The sequence below is a fragment of the Penicillium hordei genome (genome assembly GCF_028827395.1).
Source record: "Penicillium hordei strain IBT 12815 chromosome Unknown utg000002l_segment0_segment0, whole genome shotgun sequence".
Lineage (NCBI taxonomy): Eukaryota > Fungi > Ascomycota > Eurotiomycetes > Eurotiales > Aspergillaceae > Penicillium > Penicillium hordei.
In genome coordinates this window covers 700,285-720,397 of record NW_026623143.1, presented here as the reverse complement: position 1 = coordinate 720,397, position 20,113 = coordinate 700,285, and the positions used below count along the sequence as shown (strand labels likewise).

The following is a 20,113-nucleotide window of genomic DNA, read 5'->3' as shown; positions in this document are numbered from 1 at the left end:
CGCGTGACACGCGCGCCGGAGCTAAAGCTTCTTCTTCCAATCTCTCTCTCTCTCTTTTTTTTTCACCTCACTCGACTCGCCTATTTTAGTCTTATTTTTAATTATTAAGGCTATTCTTTTCCTTTCTCAAATTTGTTTCCTTCTTTCAATACTCTTCACCAGAATCGCATTCACCATGGCTGATCCACAAGACGTTCAATCTCCCGTCTCGGAGCAAGAGAAACGAACTCAACTCGATGACTTGATCGCACGGGCTGCTGCAAAGGATGCGACCAAAGATCATGATTCTGCCTCCGAGTTATACTCCCAAGCTACCGAGCTTCAGGCCGAACTCAACGGCGAATTGTCCCCCGAGAATGCCGATTTACTCTATGCCTACGGAAAGTCATTGTACAATGTGGCTGTGAGTAAAAGTGATGTCCTTGGCTCCAAGGTAGCCGGCGAGCAGCAGCCGCAATCCGGCACCGCATCTTCAACAAATACATCTTCCGCTGGATCGAAATCCACCAGTGATTCCCTTGTTCAAGACGCGATTGCCAATTCTATGACGGAAAAGTCGTCTTCCGCCAAGCGTGCAGAGAGAGAACCAGAGCCCACAGAATCCAAGCCATTCTTTCAGTTTACGGGAGATGAGAACTTTGTCGACTCCGAGGACGAGGATGAGGAAACCGCTGGGCAAGCCGAGGATGATGAAGAAGACGACGATTTCGCCAATGCCTTTGAGGTCTTGGATCTTGCCCGCATTCTGTACCTCAAGAAGCTGAGTGCTGCAGAGGAAAATGACGGGGGCAAAGGAAAATCGACTGTGGTGTCCTCCGACATCAAGCACATCAAAGAAAGAATCGCAGACACGCACGATCTTCAAGCTGAAATTTCACTGGAAGCAGAAAGATTCAGCGAAGCGGTTACTGATTTGCGAACTGTTCTCGAATTGAGAAACTCGCTGTATCCTCTAGAAGATCCCTCTGTTGCTGAGTGTCATTACAAGCTCTCCCTGGCCCTAGAATTCGCATCGGTCCAACAAGGTGGCGAGGAGGATAGCAACGATAAACCCAAAATTGATGAAGAGATGAGGAAAGAGGCTGCCACCCAAATGGAACATGCCATTGCGAGCTGCAAGGTCCGGATGGCCCAGGAGGAGAAGAAACTTGAGGCCGAGAAAGATGGGGATGAGGACAAGGCAACTGCGACAAAGCGAAAGATCGCCAATGTCAAGGAGATTGTCACTGAGATGGAGCAAAGGGTAAGTGTTTTCTCCGTGGTCTGTCTTTTCTACATATTGTTCGAATTCGTTAATAATGAACTAAATCAGCTTGTTGATCTGCGCCGACCACCTGTCTCGATTGAGCAGAATGACCAAGCCAACGAGGCTATGCTAAAGGGAGTTCTGGGTCAAATTATCGGTCAGTCCGCGACGGACCAGAAAGCTCAGCTTGATGCAGCTAGCAAGGGAGCAACAGATCTGTCTGCCTTTGTCAAACGTAAGCCTGCAAAGCAGGCATCCCACCAACCTGAAACTGCCTCAAAAAGGCCTGCCGAGGAATCTGCGGATAATGGCTCCAAGCGGTCTCGCGTTGATGATGCTTCCTCGTGAACAAGATTGTCTTGTGTCCTCTGGTTGAACCGGAATGTTCTTTCTTTCTCTTTTATAAATCCTAGAACCCGTCTAAATTACCAGGGTGTTAATGAATTCAATGGATCATATCCCGTACGAAAATGTCGGACTTTCCAAAAATAAAATAGATCATAGATCGCGAGCTCTTGTTTGCTGATGTCATAGTGGATTCGTATCCAATGAAAGAAGAAGAGAAAAGAAGATAGTAGGAAAAAGACAAAGAGATCAAGGTTGTTCAAAAGGGTATCATGTCACATTCTGCAATGGCCTCATCCCACTAGGTTCATCCCCCGGATTTCCTACAGCTTATGAGATTCCCCACATCGCAGGACGACGTTTAATATCACGGTTTCTTCGGCGTGCAGCAAGTCCAGGGCTCCATATTCCGGCGAACAGGTCCTCGCACTCATCTTCGTCCTGGCTGTCAAACTCGGTATCTGCTGTGCTAGACTCGGTTTCATGTTGGTGATCGGCTTGCACAGTCTGATCCACACCAGGCGGAGATTCCCAACATGAAGAGGCGGCAATTTTCTTAGTTTCCAGAATGAACTTGCCAACCTTGTACCGCTGTGATTCTTCTTCCGCTGCAACATACTTCCATCCCAGGACACTGTCACAGAATGTGCAGCTAACATCGCTGACTGTATGTGCTCCCGTTACAAGCTGACGAGGGACTGGGCGCTGCAATATCGTATTGGGGAGTGAGGCTGTTGGCGAAGACGAGGCGCTGACCGACACAGCAGTAGCTACTGGATCCGCCGACACAAGATAGGCACGGCCATGCCGACCTGTAAACCCTTTGCTAATAATTTGGGAGGTCCAGCACAGATGTGATGCACAGCCTGCACAGCGCAGATAGGAAACATGGCCGTCGAGATACTTCTCGGTCTTTGTGTTTTGGGGTCTATGGTCCGTTGGAGTAAGCCCCGCACTGCGTTTTGTAGAAAACACAGCAGAAAGGAGAAATTTGGGGAACTGGAGAGATTTGACACGCTCCCTCGACATTCTGGAAGATTTTTAACCCGGAGGCTTCACTTTGAGAGGGCCTTAAAAGGCCAAGGTTGGAAGTGATGCCCAGGTCAAGAGGTGAATTTAGGTGAGGTCATATATGACTTATCTCTTATCTTATCCGTGCGGCTTTTTTTTCCCCCCAAAGCGGGGGAAAGTGACAATTCTCATTAGAGTAGACATACATTACTTATATATATATATAAAACACAATACGCATGGAAATTAAATGAAAATAATGAAGCGATAATCGATATTCCATACTCGGCGTAAAAGGATATTTGCCTTGTGTAACAAGCTCAAGCATCAAAATGATCAAGATACAAAAAAAAAAAAGATAAATAAACTCCAATCCAAAACGATGTAAACGAATCATGGATGTTATCTATGATGTTATCGCTAGACTTCAGCAACCAAGAAAAGCCATTTATTACTAAGGCATGACCCTTGGTCACCGCGTGAGACCCAGGGTGCCAAGGTGGTGAGGTTGAATCCACACCATCCTAGGCTTCGCACGAGCTCCATTTCATCTGTGCGCTGGGAGCGACTGACACAGGCAACTATTTGCGAGCACCCAAAGGTGACAATATCGGCAAGTTCAAACAGAGCGATCAAGCTGAGGAGGGCGAAGGTCAGCGGATGAATCAAAAACACATGGAGGCCTGCCACTAAACAAGAGGGGAAAGCCTTGGCTTGTCGCAGAGATCACGAGGGGTGTACATACCCTGACTTGAGGCCGTGTTCAAGTGCACGGTCCTCGAAGAAAACGAACAATGTCCGCTCCTTATTGTGTTCAGCCACAAATCCGCGGTAGATAGCATCACTAGAGTAATCCCACACTTCTATCCATTGCTGGATCCGATCATGCTGGTTCCCGATTTGATTTGACTGGATATTTTGGAACGCATCCATCCCCAGTGACTCCTGTCCCACGGAATTCCTCTCACCCAGGAATGTCGCAGACAGTCTGTCACAGAAGAGTCTCTCACACTCTTCCGGGATGTTATGCGTTGCCTCCCCCTTGTAATCTGGCTTATTTCCAGGCCAGATTCGTTCCGCGCGGGAATCGAGGATGTCGTGGGGAGGACTTAGAAGAGACGATTTAGTCCCCGAAGGGACCTCAGGGATACCACTGTACCCCTAAATTTGAAGATTAGATCTCGAGCAACATGGATGCGATTTGGGGTTACGAGATACTTACCGGCGCCCAGGGTAGTGCAGTAGTGGAAGCCGCGGACCTTGGAGGTCAACGACTCAGCACTGTAGCAAGTAGCGAGAACGGTGCTCTGGGAGTCTTGGTCGAGGAACCGCTGCATTTGATTGGAATTACTACTGTGGTTATTCATATATTTCGCCATGATAGTTGATCTTTCAGGTAATTGTTCTGAGAGGGATTTGATGAATGGTTGTAGGTCAAGATATCGAACTAGATCGAAATTTGATATTTGAAGTAAGTGGAGAAGACACGATGAAGACGGTTGTTTGTTTTTTGGTTTGATGAGGAAGAATCCGAATGGTCTTGATGTTGAACAGAGGGAAGTGAGGGAAGTGAGGGAAGTTGGACGGTGTGGACGGATGTGGACGGTGGAATTAGAGACGGTGTGAGTCGGGCGCTTTTCCCCAGTCACCTGACCCCCTCTCTCCCTCATAGAATTATAGTTTTGATTCTATTCCCTCACCTTTTCTCATATTAGTTATTATTATTCTGACTTTTTCGTATCGTATACATGATTTCTAGCCATTCAATTCTATAAAAAGTGTGTGATCAAAGCCAAGTTATAAAATGATCGGAGTATTAATGCCCAACGGAGAAAACGGTGTGAGATCAAAGGTTATACTTATTTTTTACCACGTTCGTATACACCTTGAAAGGCATATATTAATGCCTAAGCCCTGTCAAGCCCTAGGGAGTGCTTAAGAGAGAAAATGATTAAAGGTTGGATTATTCTTATTGCGGCTATGGTAGTAGTAGTACACATTCCGAAGAAGGTAAAAAAAAAAAAAAGAAAGCTCTCAGGATGACATGAGAGAATGAGAAAGAAACATAAAGAAAGGAGGGGAAAAAGCCGCTCTAGATAATATGCATATTCACAGTGTACTAGGAAAACCATAATGCAAATCCATATAAGCCATGGTCAGCACTTAGCTATTCAGAGCTCCCTGTAATCGCTAGGCCGAACTCGTCGGTTTCTAGCCTGATGACGTTGCGGATTCACAGGTTGACGGAAATATGGTGAATCTTCTTCCCGGGAGTATGGTGTGCTGAAAGTCGTTCGCTGCTGATTTGAGAAGTTGTTCATTCCAGAGTTTGGTCCCTGGAAGCCATTCTGGGGCATGGGGAACATCATTGAAGGGTCACCATTGAACATATTGGGAAATCCGTTGGGCATGGCACCATTGCTTTGATCGAACATTCCAGCTTGAAGGGGATTGAAAGGCATGTTCATGGGATTCCATCCTGGGCCCATGCCACTGGGAAATCCATTGGCAGACGCCATCGCCATGGGATTCATAAACCCCATGGCTTCGTTGCCGAATCCAGGAGCCGAGAAAGGCATCATAGGCATGCCTTGCATTGGTCCAAAGCCGTTGAAGGGCATATCCTGATTATTAAAATTTGCTGGGGTAACACCAGGCACACCGTCTTGAACGCTATTAGCCTGGGTCGGAACGTCGGAATGACCGTCATCTGCCTTCTGTTTCTTTGGCACATTACCCAGCTCGGAGTTTGCATTTTCATTCCGGCTGGTAGGCTCGTCCTCAGCAGGTCTTTTCTTGGATTGTGTGGGCGCCGTCTCTTGAATCTGATTGGCTGGGCTCTGCTCTTTGTTGGTGGGAGATTCCTTGGGCTCGGTTTCGGAGATTTCGGGGACAGGAGTACCATCCGTGCCTGCGGGGATCTTTTCCTTCTCTTTCTTGGCTTCAGCCTTGTCGGCTTCATATTCCTTAATTTTTGATGCAGATTCATCATCGGGAGTGAGGTTATCAAGTAAGACCCCCTCGGTAGCACATCCCGGGCAAACAAAGTCACTTTCGATCAAGGCATTTGAAATACAATCATTGCAATATGTCCTCTGGCAACATGGTGTCTTTGTTGGCTCTAAAAACATCCTCTTGTCAATTGGGCACTCCAGACCTCGAGCTTGCAATTCTTTGCTCTCCTCGGCTGCTGCTGCTTCGGCTGCTGCCGCCGCCGATGCCTTCGCCTTCTCTTGGTACAGTTCCCAGGCTGCTTTGTCTGGCTTTGCAATGACAAAATCACCATCAGCATTCACCATGACCCCGGTATTCCTTGAATCTTCAGTAGAGCCATCGGGGGCCAGGGATTCTGGTTTGTCGACTTTGGTTTGAAGTGAGCGTGGTATGCCAGTTGATCGCTTGACTCGATATTTGCCGTCAAACTTGGGGTCGTTATTCGTAGGGCATGCTTGGATCCAGTGACCTGCGTACGAAGGTTAGCGGTCTGTGGGTGTGGTGATTGAGCTAGAGACGCATACCTTTTTCCCGGCAACGATAGCAAAGATACCCTGGAGGCGGAGGGTGGTCGGGTATATTGACGGGTTTCCCTCTACCACGACCAAACGGTACGGGTGTTGCGCTAAATGAAATCAATATCTCCAATATGATCGAGAATCCAATTAAGAGTGCTCTTACTTTGCCATTTCTTGTTGTTGCTCCTGCCATTGGCTAGCCTGCAGGTTGAACAGAGCGTTGATCTTCTCTTCTTCTGTTTGTGCATTATTGAGTTCGAGGACGTTGTTGTTCACGGATTGTCCCGTTCCGGGTGCTACTCGGCTCATCGAGGGTTCGTTGCGAGGGGCACTGCGAGCATTGACTGGCATCTTGCCTGAAACATAACGAGCAGCACCGCCCTTCCCAGGGCGCGCGGCGGGCAATCGGCGGGCGATCACGGAAGTCGACCGAGGGATTATGGTGGTGTCATCGTCGTATTCTGTTGGATGTCAGAAGAATTCCTGTTAATGAGCAAATGGAGTATATTGGAACAGAGTAACATACCCTCTCTGGTGTCCTCGTTGTAGATCGACAGCTCAAAATCACTCCCATCGCCCAATCTACTTTGGCTGATAATCTCTCTTTTGAGCTCAAAGACCGAAATACCAGTGCCATCGAAGGTGACCCTTGAGGGTTCTTTCTGGGACTTGAATTTGAAATGAACGGACGATGACATTGTATTCAATTTGGGACGGGAGGTGACGCAACAAAGATGGCCGCGGGTGTATTAAGACCCAGATTTAGAGGCAGCGCCGCCGTGTACAGTGAGCAATAAGGGATAATAGAGAGGAAAGAAAAACTCGTGAGATGAAGTGAAACTGGTGTATCACCATTCACAACAACAACAAAAAAAGGTCGGGAAACAGATTTTATCTGTTCAAATGACAGAGAAAGCACGAGATATGGTTTTTTTTTAGAAAAGAAAGCAGGGATCAATAGACCACTGAGACAATGGAATGTGTGAATGAATCTTTTTGAATGCTGAATGGTGAGTGTTCAGGTCACTGCATACAAATGGGAGATCAAAGAATTGATGAATACGATGATCGAAGGAACACTGGCGCTGAATAAAAAAGGTGTATTCAAGAGAGATTTGATGGTCTGCCCCGTCCTTCAAGTGATTCGCAGAGCCACCCTAGCACCCTGACCTGTGTGATTGGACCTATCTGGAGATCCTTGCAGACACCAAATCCAGTTATAGAGAGACCCTGTTAGAAATGAGCAAATCCACTGTCAAACAAGACCGTGTCACAGTTGTTAGGTAATGTGGCTTGGTTGATCACGAGACGGAGTATCATCAAAGGATAAAACAGAAGACCGAAATTTAGCAAGAGGGAAGTTAGGGGGGAAAATAATGGACGCGTGGGGATGGTGAGGGTGAGAACTTTTTTTTTCGTCGCACCGTAGGTTATTGACTGGGGGAGAAGGAGAAGGTGAAGTGGCAAGTGAGGAAAAGTCAGATGATTTGGGTCCTGCTTCCACCGCCTTCTAGACCGCTTTGGGTCAGTAATGGTTTAGGTTAACTACCACGTGACCTCCCCCCCAAAAAACTAGGTAATATATGTACATATTGTATCAAGTTAAAGTGAAGTGGAAGTGTATCTTAACTATTTCATAATCATTCTAGCACTGCCTACTATACCCTGTGGCACCGCGGCCCTTCAAGTATCAAGGGCATGGAATCCATTATCTCAAACATATTTGTAGATTAAACTGTTTTTGTGTGAACTTCATTTGAACTGCATACATAGTGATCTTGGTTGATGGCTCCGTCCTCATGATCTCTATCATCTATTCTCGTATAAAAACATGAAAGCTGCAAAAGATACCCATGTAAGAATATCACAACTTCGACGCAGCCGAGTCATTAGATCTCAGCCTCAAATTGGCGGACAAGGAATCCCTCGGTTTGCAGGTGGTCCTTCACTTGAGTCACGGTATATTCACCGCGGTGGAACTGGGAAAGGATTAGAAAGTCTGTTGCGAAAAAAAAAGGATACTTGGAAGAATATATACTTACCATTCCTGCTCCCAATGCTGCATCAGTGGTGGTTTTGTTGAAGACCTCTGCAAAGTGCGCAGGTACTCCAGCCCCACTTGAAGCAATGACGGGAATCTTGATCGAAGCTTTGACATCTCTGATCAATTCCAGATCAAATCCAATGTTGCTTCCATCTTTATCAATGCAATTCAGAAGAATTTCACCAGCTCCCATGGCCTCAACAGCCTGCACAAGTTGCCGCACATCGATATCGCGAGTTTCTCTGCCACCTTTGACGGTGCACTGATACCAGCAGAAGCTTTGCCCATTTGAGTTGGGGAACTGGGTCTTAATTGTGTGGTGGTGGGTGTCTTCTGGCTTATTCACATATACCCGCTTGGGGTCGACGCTCACCACAACAGCCTGTTTTCCATAGGCCTTGGATATCGTCTCGATTGCTGTTTGGCCACTCAACTTCTCACCGGCGTTGTAGTAGTCTTCAGCGGCAAAGACAGAATCGGAGCCAACACTGACTTTATCGGCTCCAGACTTGAAATACATCGTTGCCACATCCAGAGCAGGGACCCGGGTGCCATCGGTGTCGACGGTGTCTTTGATTCCTCCACCAATGGTCAAAGGCACAAAGACCGTCTCCGATGTTCGTCGCAGAATTTCAAGCATGGGCGTATCAGCAATGGGACAGTTTCGGAAAGAGGTGATGTTCAAAAAGGTCACTTCATCTGCCCCTTGCTCGTAATATTTCTTAGCCATGTCAACAGGCTTACCAAGGTTGCGAACGCTGCCGCCGGCGTCTGCCCCACTCTTCTCTCGGACATCATATTGGTCACCCTTGGTGACAACCAAGTCACCAGAGTCGTTTGTCCGAACATCAAGGCAAGCAATAACGCGACGAGTGAGACCATTTTCTTTGCCAGTGACCAGGTCCTTTGAGAGCGACTGGAATTGATCGCCATTCAAGAATGCGCGTATGGCCCGTAGCCCAGCCACGCCACTCTTCTCCGGGTGAAATTGGGCGCCAAAAATGTTACCCCGACTGATAGCACCGATGAACTCTTCCTCGCCATATGTGGCTGTAGCCACAGACCAGCCGTCACTTTCCAATACACCCGGGTTGTAGGGGGCGGCAAAGGAGTGGACGTAATAATACTTGCTGGTCGGCCTCAGCCCATAAAAGCTTTCATATTTTGTGCCATCAGATCCAGTGTTGATTGCGGAATTCCATCCAATGTGCGGTACACTCTTCGAGGTATCGTCGAATTTTTGGATGCGCATAGGAATCACACCAAGCCCTGGAACGTCATTGTCCTCCTCTGAGCCCTGGAAAAGGGCTTGCAGACCAACACAGATCCCCATAAAAGGCTTCCCTGCTTCGATGTGCTGTCGGATAGGCTCCAAGAATCCTCCTTTCTCCAGTTGGGAGAGACAATGGCCAAAATGGCCAACACCAGGGAGTATCAGTTTCTAAAATCCCATGGTTAGCGATGGCACGATCGTGAGCCAATCATGGTGGAATTTGTCCGGAGCCTTTGACTAACATCAGCATTCTTCACATCCTCCGGGGATTTAACCCATTCGACATCATATCCGACTTGGTTAATCGCATTGACCAAGGAACGGATGTTTCCCGCAACGTAGTCCAGCAAGTGGACGGTAGGCATGGCGTAGGGCCTTGGGCCAAAATCACAACGGTGATCGCAGCTGACAGCGGACAGGGTATTGGACTATCGAGGTTGAGCTACCAACACAGTAAAGCATCCAGCTATAAAGACCGTCGAGGGGTGCTTGAGGACCCCGCCAAAATTCGCACGCTGAGTCATACCTGTTTTTTTTCTGCCAGACAAAATGCGGAGAAAAGAGGTACATTGGGGTACCCCTTTAAAACGTAAAGTTACTATGTAATCTAGGTTCTTTTTGTGGTTTATAAGTACCCGTGAGTCATACATAACTAGCATGTGCATACTGTCTAAGGAGTAGCTCTGGAGTTGTTTTCATAATAACAGCCCTAGGACATTTAGTTTCCGTCAATAACCTCCTCTTTAATTACAATGTCATCTGGGCAAGTTACTTCGTACAACAACTTTGACATGGCCCTAGGGTGGTGCAAATGTTTAGTTACTGATGCAGGTGTTTCTCTTCACACTAAGGTTGGGTTGCCCTGCGCCTTCACTGTCATATTGTAGGTTATTGGTTTTCGGTTGTAACTGGTACCTCGGATGCTTGAAGATAGATGAGTCCATTTGTAGGCTGTAAGCTTATAGTTAGTTGTGTATAAAAGAGGTGAGGGGTGTAGAGGGAAGATTAGCTACCGGGTGGAATTGTCGTAGCCGTACGCCTGCTTCTTGTAGGATAGCTGCACTCTGTAGATTCAAATTGAATTAATTGGAACCCTTGGAAACAGACAAGCATTGACTTACATCGCTATCCATGTTGTACCCTTGAGAGTAAACGACCTCCGAAATTCCAACTTGGGCTATCTTGACAGTACATGTCAGGCAGGGACATCTACAAATCCAGTAAGATTTTATCTTTGGCACAGTTCAGTGAAGAATGAAGTACACTTACGTATCGCAGTAGAGGATCGCCCCCTCTCGAATCCGCTCTCGGCCTGCTTCCAGTAATGCGTTTTCTTCAGCGTGAAGGCAAAGACAGGTTGAGAGACCGACTCCTCCTCCATCCCCGCGATTGCACCGTGGACCTATAAGGATTTCTAGTGAGCTAGATGAACAATAGGGCTACTGGGATTATTCGGTTCTGGTCAGCATCGTACATCCACCTTGGTTGCAGTTCTGGAGATGCCGTGGTGTCCCATTGTATCCCGTGCTGATGACACGACTCTCCCGAACGAGCACACATCCCACTCTTCTTTTCATGCAGTTGCTTCTTTGTGCGGCAAGAGAGGCCAGTTGCATAAAATATTGGTCCCAGTTTGGCCTCAGTCGTTGTTCGTCTGCTAGGTCGAGAGTTTCCAAAGCTGAGTGTAGCTCTTCCAGAGAAGAAGAGGAGTTGAATAGGCGCAACTGTGCTTTGTCGGTCAAGTAAACACGGCCAATATCCTTATCGTAAAGATTATGGTCGTTCCACATTACGAACTTTTCGAGCTCAGGCGGATCCAGTTGTCTTCTCCAACATCTTTTTTTTTATAAAAGTAAAACAGTCAGCTCCCGGGCTTCAGTCAGACGTAGCATCACGAACCTGTCGGCAAATCGTTTCCATCGAAGGCTAACTGGCGCATCGACGCTCACAAGGAGGAAGAAGGGGCGCAGGAGGAATCGATCTAGGGTAGTGGCATCTGCAATGTCTGTGGTAACCCAGCGTTCTTGCCATCTTTTTGTCGCAAAGTCGAGTAGAGAGTCGGGGTCTTGAAAGGTAAGTTCTGGCGACTTGGGGTCCTCTTTCTTTCTAATTTCCGACGCCTGCAGTCGCAGGTCATCCCCCAACTCAGGGATATGAGATTGGGATTTGCTAGCGAGTTCAAGAAGCTGAAACCCTTGCTGAATCAGGTACTCGGCAATCGCATGTTTGCCAGCGCAAATGCCTTTTGATGTATATCCTCGTTAGTTCATCCGGTGTGGGGGTGAAGGATTGATTTGCGACAGTTATCTGCTGACCTCCACATAATCCGATGAGCATTTTCAATTGTTGAATACTTGTACTGTGGAAAAGAGGAAAAGAGGAGAAAAGAGGAAAAGAACAGAAGCAGAGTGCCCCGGGTGGGGCAGAGCGAAGTGAAAGTCGCGACGCGATCTTATCAGCCTGATCTTATCGGCCTAATAGGGAATGTTCTAAGGATGGAATTCCAAAAGTTAGGCCGAGGAGATAGTACCTATGTAGGTATTGTATAAGTATGTATTCTAAGTAGTGTATATAAATAATAAATACACCAGAGACACATATGTTTATGTAGATCGCGTGTTCAGCATAAGTCAGCTGTTAATCTCACGAGGCAGTGATTGTAACCTGACCGATTTAATATGTACATAGAGTAGAGAGTGTAGATATATATACTGGCGAATAGGTCTTATGTCCTTAAATTCTTAAATATATGTAGATTTTTTTAAAATCCACTATTGTTGACCTTATAAAGCACACAGGTAACCTTGGGATTATCGATAAGCTCCCCCCCCTCTCTCTCTCGTGACATCAGACCCTTTCACCTCCTTTTACACCCCCACCCTAACTATTACATCCAACCTTCCAAGCCTGTATCATTCGGGGATTTGATACTCTCTTCTCTTTCTCTCTGTTCCTCCGAAATGCAGTACACACCGTTTGCTTCCGACATCGAATTACCTTTCTATACTTCACTGGCTTCCCATAAGATCAATCATGACAAACTAGATGACGCTGCCCGGCCCGTTCTGGGACTATACGAGATCCGTCCTTCTGATCCCGAGGCTGCGTCATGTCGAATCCAAATACATGGGAATGCCCTCACTAGCAGCGAGTAAGATAAAACGAAATTGTTCTAAACTTCTCTTCTAACAGCGACCTAGGGTCCCAGCTGGCTACTACAGAGCAGAGGGCATGATCAAAAATGTCAATACCGTCGAGGAATATCGAAACATGGATAGATCCCAACTGCTCCATCAAGCTGGACAAATGGTAGGAATAACCATAGTCAGTTGCCTTGGAGAGAAAAAGATAGATTGCTAATGAAAACTTTAAAGATATGGGATGCCATTCACGATGGCACAATACTTTCATGCCCCTCCTTACTATGCAGTTTTGTGATTGTATCTTTTGCAGACCTCAAAAAATACAAGTTTCACTACTGGTTTGCTTTCCCAGCAATCCACTCAGATCCTCAATGGGGCCCCGTGCAACCACCAGATCAAGTACTCCAGCCACACCAGGATCATGATATTGATAATCTGAAGGGAAAACACTTATCTCCACATGAGAGCACTGCCTTGGTGGAAGCAGTGCAAACATGGTCATATATTGTGGATCATCGACAACGAGGGTTCTTTTTGGCTCGAAAAGCCAGACAACGTTCCGATAACGTATCCTCAGGCGATTCCTCGACTAAGAGTACCCAACAAGATGGTACATCAAATAGCAACTGGCAGATAGCGTCACTCTCCGAATATGAAAATGGGTTTTTCAAGAATGTCGCTGCTGAAGACCGCTATTTCTGTTTCTCAGACCCATCAAATTATGAACAGGCCCCAGGGTGGATGTTACGAAACCTGCTCGTTCTGGTCAAGCAGCGATGGGGCATCGAACGGGTGCAGTTGATACGCTATCGCGACGTGCACGCGAAGCGTGATCAGGGGCGCAGTACAGTAATTCACTTAGGGTCAAGTTCAAAACAAGAGGCCCATACTCCGAAATCACTGCAAACCCCAAAGTTGTTACCGCTGCCAAAAGTGACCGGCTGGGAACGTAACTCGACTGGGAAATTAGCCGGGAGAATTGTCAATCTTACAGATTACATGGATCCCAAGAGGTATGGCGTTAATTTGGAGATACCCAGCCCGAAAACTTGATCAATGGAGCTAATTTTCCCCTAAAGATTAGCAGATCAGTCGGTCGATCTCAACCTCAAGCTTATCAAATGGCGGATCAGCCCGACGCTCGATCTTGAGAAAATCAAACACACGAAATGTCTCTTGCTAGGGGCCGGTACATTAGGTAGCTACGTCTCCCGGAATTTGCTGGTATGTAGATGTCAACTTCCGCGCTCGGAAACACAAGTTCTAATTATCAACTATGCAGGGGTGGGGCGTGAAGAAGATCACTTTCGTCGACAACGGGACCGTTTCATTTTCTAACCCTGTTCGGCAGCCACTATTCAATTTTGAAGACTGCTTGAACGGTGGCGTCCGAAAGGCACATCGGGCATCCGAAGCCTTAACCCAAATCTACCCAGGAGTAGAGACTACAGGTCATGCGCTCTCGGTGCCCATGGCAGGCCATCCTATGGTGGACGAAGAGGTGACAAGGGCCGATTTTGATCGTCTCAAAACACTCATTGATGAACACGATGCTATCTTCCTCCTTATGGACACCCGAGAGTCACGATGGCTGCCCACCGTGATGGGGAAGGCAGCAGGGAAAATCGTGATGAATGCAGCCCTAGGGTTTGATTCCTTCGTGGTGATGCGCCATGGTATCATGAAAGATGAAAATCCAGCTGAGCTTGGGTGCTATTTCTGCAACGATGTGGTGGCACCAGCTAATGTAACACTATCCAAAGGAGGGACCCGCTTTATACAGAGCTGACTGCAGAATAGTCTATTAAAGATCAAACTCTCGACCAGCAGTGTACAGTGACCCGCCCTGGAGTGGCTCCTATAGCCTCTGCACTTTTGGTGGAGCTTTTTGTGTCACTCCTTCAGCACCCCCAAGGCGCTACCGCACCGGCCCCCTTGACCCGCAACACTGAGCATGATGATCATCCCTTAGGCATCGTGCCCCACCAAATCCGAGGATTTCTCTCCAATTTCGAGAACCTGTCTGTCACCGGCAAAAGTTATCCAAGCTGCAGTGCATGCTCGGACAAAGTTGTCAGTGCATACCGCGAGCTGGGTTGGGACTTCGTCCGAAGAGCTTTGAATGAACATGGTTATGTCGAAGAATTGAGTGGACTAAAAGAGGTCAGTCAGTGCCTGTAAAACGACCCAATCCTAAACTGACACATATAAAGGTTCACGAGAAGGCGGAAGCAGCACTCGCCGATATTGACTGGGATGAGGCATCTGACAATGAGGAGATCGAGATCCTTTAGGCAGACAGCGTGATTCGGCTCTTCGGCTACGCTGTAATCTGCCGACATGTAAGTCCGAGACAGCTTTAGTCTCACGATTTTCGCTCTAGGCCAATGAAAAAGGCCTCCTTGGATTCCTGCCAATTGCTTTAGTCGGTGGATGTGTATAAATTGGGCAAGGCAAATCATACACTGCGAGATGATTCGGGTTTTAGACGATGAACCTTTTTGAATAATTCCTTCAGCTGGTGCTCCAGTTCTTTATCTTCGGCGCCTTGGTAGAATTTGCAGACGAAATGACCGCCTGCTTTTAAAACATCCGAACTGAAGCGCAAAGCCGCATGGCAGAGGTCCTGCGTAAAGTCAGAAGGGGTTCACACCTATCAACTGAGTAACGAGAATTTATACCATGCTTCCAGCATGATCTCTGAAACTGACACCGCTGGTGTTCATCATCCTATTATAAGGAGCACTTAGACTTCGTTTCCAGAAACCGGAGGTCTGGTGCCAGGGAGCAGACATATCGCTGAGAACTACATCTACCGTTCTTTCAAGTATTTTATCGCCCCTCGTATCCGTCTTCTCGGCCTCGATAGTGCGTTCAGTATCCGAATTTGGCTCCAATAGACTGGCACTGGAATTGTCCAGAAAGCCGGGTTGGCGCGGCCTGCCTCTGTCTGGACTGCGGAGAAAGTCTCGGATGTATGTTTGGATTTCGGGTGCGAGGAAATTGCCTTGGATTGTAGACACTCCTTTCGGTGGTTGAGCTGGGATGATATCGACGCCGAGGACTCGACCATGCGGTTGGGTACGGCTTGCAGCAACCTTCTCTGGCAGTTAATCACGGCCCATTTGACAGAAAAACGGGAGTGGATAAGTCAAAGGCAAAAGAGGAATGGTCGACACACCTGCGACCACGACCCTGGAGCATAACCCTAAATGAAACGAATTAAACAACAATTCGAGTTCAGGTTGAACGACTAGCATACTAAGTCAACAACTGTCTGCCCAGCCTTGAAGATTCGATATTTTTCATCAATCTAACGACAGATGCCAGTATGTCAGATCAACCCAGGTAAAATAGAGTAATGCCAGTGCTGGATTACCTGTAGCAATTTGAAAGCAGCACGGCTTTTCAGCCCTTGGACAGCTGCCTCTCTGGTGAACTGGTCCTTTTGCTGCCGGGCTTGCCAGCGCTTGGATGATGCATGTCTTGCTTGACCAATTGCCTGCGGGTGACAGGCATTCTGCGAAAATCGAATTGAACGTAAAACAAACATAATGCGAATTGAATAATGTCAGGGGAAATAATAGGAGTCCTGAGAGCAAGAAGCTTTCTAGTTCTGCCGGCAAAACAGATTGGACCGCCGAACTTCCGAGTCGGACAGCTCTTAACTATTTAACTTGGACGGATATTCTGCCTACATCATACACATGTACATACAACTTAGTTATAATATACACTATGTAGAGTCTGTACCAATAGAAATGAGTATTTCTTCTGATATATCCATTAAAACCGTTTGCGATCTTTCTTCAAGGGAGAAAATCCCATGGGCGCTGCCCCAAGACCAAGCGCCCGTGGTAGACTAGTGGTACCAGGCTGTGTTCTACTCCCCAGCGTTGAAGCCCGACCATTTCCCATTGCAAGTTTTCGCGCAAATTTCTTATTGAGTTGAAGCTCTTCTTCTTCACCCTCCTCCTCAAACAAACTCCGATCCCGCTGGCCACCAAGTTTGCGTTTTTTTGGCTTGGCCTGTTCATGCTCACACTGCTCGTGTAATTCATCGGTCTCAGTGGCTGGCACCCTGCGATCTACGCGATGGGTTGGTTTCTTGACCTCGTTGTTCGGCGCTGAGACAGGAATAGCGCCATCGCGTGCCCTTGATTTAGAGAATTTGGTGATTGGAATGCGGTCTTCTGTTGGAGATAGTTGGCGCCGGAGGGTCGAACCCATACGCTTTGATTCCCCAAAAGTGCTCTGCTTGCCAAGTGGTCCACGAGGAGTGTCGTTATCTCCAAGAATATCGTCTTCGTCTCCGACTGAGCTCATTGGCGAATCCGAAGGTGCCCCTGTGCGGTTCAGGAAGGGGGTGATGGAAAACGCCGACTTATCACCAGGCATGGCCGAATCCCTCTTCAGTTTCTCTTGCACACGAACAGCCCCAGGGGTTGCAATCGTCACGCCGGCATGCCCACTCGGACCAGGGCGCTGAAGCGGGACTGTTCGAGAACTGGATTCAGAGTCATTTCCTGCGTGTGATTTGAGGCTGCGTCGCTGTTGGATTTCAATCTGGGTTTCTTGGAGCTTGTCCTTTGTTGACCGCAATTGTTGTTTGAGCGAATCGATCTTTCCTTCAAACGTCGCCCGCTGATTGGCCCATGTCGAGTTCTGATGGTGGTTGTCTCGTTCCTGCTGCTGTTTGGCTCGTACTTCTCCCGCTAGCTCATTCCGCAACTCTTCAACTCGGGCAGAGAGCTGGCTGATCTCTGTTAATTGCTGTGATCCCTTGGCCTGGGTACGTTCGTGGGCATGTTTTTCATTGTCCAGTTGAAGCTCCAGAGTGTTTATTTGCCGTTCCATGTCATGTTTCTCGGAAACGATAGCTTGATACGATGCATTTTGCGCTTTGAACCGCTCTAGCTCTGACTGCAGAGTCGAAAAGTCTCTGGAGAGATGAAGTTTCTCTGCAAGGACAGTATTGTAACTGGTCGAACTATTTTTCTGGGCCGAAAGTTCTTCCTGTTGCTGTCAACATGACGGATTATGCATCCAGCCCCTACATCAAGTTAAAACTTACTTTGAGTCGGTTAATCTCACTCGAGGATGCCTGTGCTTGAAGCTCCAAATGATCAATTTCCTGGCAAGCCTCCTGAAGTTGAGCACATGCCTCTGAATCAGCACTTGTGAGTCCCAAAAGATGCCCATTTGCTTCCTCCAACTGGGATCGGAGAGCTTCATTCTCGAATTTTGAGAGCAAGAGCTCGATGCGTCGTACGCGATCCCTCTCGCCATCCAGAAGACGAGCGGAATCCGAAATAGTCTTCTCATACTCCTTCTCTAAACGCATAGTCCTCATGGACATTTCAAACTGCATGATCAAGTTAGAAGCTTGAGCAAATGCCCATCAATCCAGGGAAGCCACATACATCTAAGGCGGATGCTTCTTTGGCCATTGCCATGACGACAGTGTCCACAATAAAACAGCAGCCCTTCGATATAAGAAAATAGAAGGGAATGGCCTATAAATTAAAGTATGCCTTTCCAGAGCAAAAGAAATACCTAGGTAAGATATGTCGTGTTGTATCTAATGTCCAAAGTATATGATATAAATCGTCACAAAGGACGACGCGCTGGTCCATGGGTGTTTTGGCATCGCCCCGAGTATATTAAGTAAGCCGATATGGCCACCCGATTACGTTGATAGTGGACACCTAGACTTTATCACCTCAAACGTGTTCACACGTCTTCAATTGCAACCGATTGATAAATTTTCAATCAATTGCACTTTATAACTAACCTCTTTAAAGCTGTCCAGCTCCTTGGAATGTCAAAATGAAGCTCTGGACGGCCCTTTTTCTCCTTTTGTCGGTCGTGTCCGGCGTCCTGTCTGCGAGCTCAACACCGGACAAGTTTGCAAGATACCAATCCCTGTCTCGTTCGGGACCTGTTGATCTTGACAGTGCATCATATGAAGACCTCACCTCGGCACCTCGAGATTATTATGCTGTGGTTATCCTGACTGCCACGGATCCTCGCTTTGGCTGCATCCTATGCCGCGACTTTGAATCTGAATGGGACCTGATCGCCCGAAGCTGGACTAAGGGCACCAAGCCTGATGATCTCAAGGTAGTCTTTGGAACACTGGACTTTGATAATGGCAAGGCTGTTTTCCAAAAGGTAGGGCATCTTTACTCGAAACTTAAGTTATTTGACATGCGACTAACCTAACCAGCTCATGCTGCAAACTGCACCCGTACTCCTTGTCTTCCCTCCTACCATCGGTCCCTTTGCCAAGGTTGAAGGGAATCCCCTCCGGTTTGATTTCACAGGGTATGTTTCTTTACCAAGGCTCTTGCGCCGAGGCCCTATCTCACTGACACATCAATCCCAAACAGCCCGATCTCAGCCGACCAGGTCTACTCTTGGATTGGACGTCATTTTCCTGAGGGCCCTAAGCCTCAACTAGTTCGACCCATCAACTACATGCGGATTGTATCAGCGATCACAATTCTGATGGCGGTTGTGACCGCGATTGCGGTCCTTTCTCCCTACCTGCTACCAATTATCCAGAACCGAAACCTTTGGGCTGCAATCAGCCTTATCGCTATTCTTCTGTTCACAAGTGGTCAAATGTTCAACCACATCCGAAAGGTTCCATATGTTGCTGGTGATGGCAAAGGTGGTATTAGCTATTTTGCTGGTGGATTCCAGAACCAGTTCGGGATGGAGACTCAAATTATCGCTGCCATCTGTAAGTGATAGTCATGGGGCTCATTGATACTGAGCGTTATTCCCATGCCAAGTTCCTGGATTAACATTTTGCTCGCACAGACGCCGTTCTCTCCTTTGCTACGATCGCACTCGCACTGAAGGTTCCCCGGATGGAAGATGTCAAGGGTCAGCAGCTGGCTGTCTTGATCTGGGCAACTGTTCTTTTTGCAACATACAGCTTCCTTCTCAGTGTCTTCAAAACCAAGAATGGTGGCTATCCATTCTATCTGCCTCCGTTCTAGAACGTTCAGGAGTCTATCTTATCAATGGCCTGAAGACGGCAACACCTGGAAACATAGTGGTCTACAAGCTATCATTGACATCCTGGTGGCTAGGCATCTCTAGGGCTTCCTGTATATGATGACAGAAGTTGGCAGGGGCCAGGACCACTTGGAAGAAGCATGGTGCTTTGCGGATTTTAACCCATAGTGCCTCTTTTCCTTTGCCATGAAAATTTTTGCCTATCAAAGATATCATGGAGGGTTCTTTTAGACGAAATTTCACAATTGCCTATAGGCACACTTAACTATACCTAGACCTTGGGGGCTACTTATAAGCAAGTATACAGGGCCAAGTGGAATTCTAAGTAAGTTATATAGATTTATTGTAGATACCTATATGAAAAGTATCCCTTTTATATGTATTGACCTTGAAGATAGTTCTTGATTTCATCTGGCAGATATCTCTCCCATTCCTTGAAAGAGGCCCCACCTATGTGTTCACATCCTCTCCTTTACAACCCCTTCCCATATGAACCCTACACTTCCCGAC

General features: G+C 47.4%; 10 protein-coding genes across 10 annotated transcripts; 3 read left to right on the top strand and 7 right to left on the bottom strand.

The window, feature by feature from the left end:
- Window positions 1-175: 175 nt before the first annotated feature.
- Window positions 176-1,594, top strand: N7537_003571 (SHNi-TPR domain-containing protein; the record flags this gene model as incomplete). The annotated part of the gene is made up of 2 exons (XM_056894629.1): window positions 176-1,243; window positions 1,313-1,594. The coding sequence occupies 2 exons, from the start codon at window positions 176-178 to the stop codon at window positions 1,592-1,594; spliced, it is 1,350 nt and encodes a 449-aa protein (XP_056754377.1).
- A 327-nt stretch (window positions 1,595-1,921) lies between these two features.
- Window positions 1,922-2,620, bottom strand: N7537_003570 (yippee/mis18 family protein; the record flags this gene model as incomplete). Its single annotated transcript, XM_056894628.1, has 1 exon — window positions 1,922-2,620. One exon carries the CDS (start codon window positions 2,618-2,620, stop codon window positions 1,922-1,924), a length of 699 nt encoding a protein of 232 aa, XP_056754376.1.
- A 402-nt stretch (window positions 2,621-3,022) lies between these two features.
- On the bottom strand, window positions 3,023-3,939 carry N7537_003569 (ornithine decarboxylase antizyme; the record flags this gene model as incomplete). Its single annotated transcript, XM_056894627.1, has 3 exons — window positions 3,023-3,239; window positions 3,348-3,763; window positions 3,814-3,939. The coding sequence occupies 3 exons, from the start codon at window positions 3,937-3,939 to the stop codon at window positions 3,023-3,025; spliced, it is 759 nt and encodes a 252-aa protein (XP_056754375.1).
- Window positions 3,940-4,773: 834 nt separating this feature from the next.
- N7537_003568 (cleavage polyadenylation factor subunit MPE1) lies at window positions 4,774-6,812 on the bottom strand (the record flags this gene model as incomplete). The annotated part of the gene is made up of 4 exons (XM_056894626.1): window positions 4,774-6,065; window positions 6,121-6,221; window positions 6,278-6,575; window positions 6,641-6,812. The coding sequence occupies 4 exons, from the start codon at window positions 6,810-6,812 to the stop codon at window positions 4,774-4,776; spliced, it is 1,863 nt and encodes a 620-aa protein (XP_056754374.1).
- Window positions 6,813-8,003: 1,191 nt separating this feature from the next.
- On the bottom strand, window positions 8,004-9,796 carry N7537_003567 (imidazoleglycerol-phosphate synthase; the record flags this gene model as incomplete). The annotated part of the gene is made up of 3 exons (XM_056894625.1): window positions 8,004-8,093; window positions 8,157-9,599; window positions 9,674-9,796. 3 exons carry the CDS (start codon window positions 9,794-9,796, stop codon window positions 8,004-8,006), a joined length of 1,656 nt encoding a protein of 551 aa, XP_056754373.1.
- Window positions 9,797-10,319: 523 nt separating this feature from the next.
- N7537_003566 (deoxycytidine monophosphate deaminase) lies at window positions 10,320-11,768 on the bottom strand (the record flags this gene model as incomplete). The annotated part of the gene is made up of 7 exons (XM_056894624.1): window positions 10,320-10,382; window positions 10,445-10,495; window positions 10,553-10,640; window positions 10,701-10,833; window positions 10,906-11,267; window positions 11,331-11,673; window positions 11,747-11,768. The coding sequence occupies 7 exons, from the start codon at window positions 11,766-11,768 to the stop codon at window positions 10,320-10,322; spliced, it is 1,062 nt and encodes a 353-aa protein (XP_056754372.1).
- Window positions 11,769-12,391: 623 nt separating this feature from the next.
- N7537_003565 (putative autophagy ubiquitin-activating enzyme ApgG) lies at window positions 12,392-14,868 on the top strand (the record flags this gene model as incomplete). Its single annotated transcript, XM_056894623.1, has 7 exons — window positions 12,392-12,582; window positions 12,632-12,740; window positions 12,806-13,587; window positions 13,654-13,798; window positions 13,857-14,321; window positions 14,375-14,737; window positions 14,788-14,868. 7 exons carry the CDS (start codon window positions 12,392-12,394, stop codon window positions 14,866-14,868), a joined length of 2,136 nt encoding a protein of 711 aa, XP_056754371.1.
- Window positions 14,869-14,939: 71 nt separating this feature from the next.
- N7537_003564 (RlmE family RNA methyltransferase) lies at window positions 14,940-16,127 on the bottom strand (the record flags this gene model as incomplete). The annotated part of the gene is made up of 6 exons (XM_056894622.1): window positions 14,940-14,984; window positions 15,039-15,200; window positions 15,256-15,672; window positions 15,756-15,782; window positions 15,837-15,887; window positions 15,954-16,127. 6 exons carry the CDS (start codon window positions 16,125-16,127, stop codon window positions 14,940-14,942), a joined length of 876 nt encoding a protein of 291 aa, XP_056754370.1.
- A 233-nt stretch (window positions 16,128-16,360) lies between these two features.
- N7537_003563 (uncharacterized protein) lies at window positions 16,361-18,030 on the bottom strand (the record flags this gene model as incomplete). The annotated part of the gene is made up of 3 exons (XM_056894621.1): window positions 16,361-17,590; window positions 17,649-17,939; window positions 17,998-18,030. 3 exons carry the CDS (start codon window positions 18,028-18,030, stop codon window positions 16,361-16,363), a joined length of 1,554 nt encoding a protein of 517 aa, XP_056754369.1.
- Window positions 18,031-18,403: 373 nt separating this feature from the next.
- On the top strand, window positions 18,404-19,584 carry N7537_003562 (OST3/OST6 family protein; the record flags this gene model as incomplete). Its single annotated transcript, XM_056894620.1, has 4 exons — window positions 18,404-18,748; window positions 18,804-18,901; window positions 18,967-19,322; window positions 19,403-19,584. The coding sequence occupies 4 exons, from the start codon at window positions 18,404-18,406 to the stop codon at window positions 19,582-19,584; spliced, it is 981 nt and encodes a 326-aa protein (XP_056754368.1).
- Window positions 19,585-20,113: the final 529 nt, after the last annotated feature.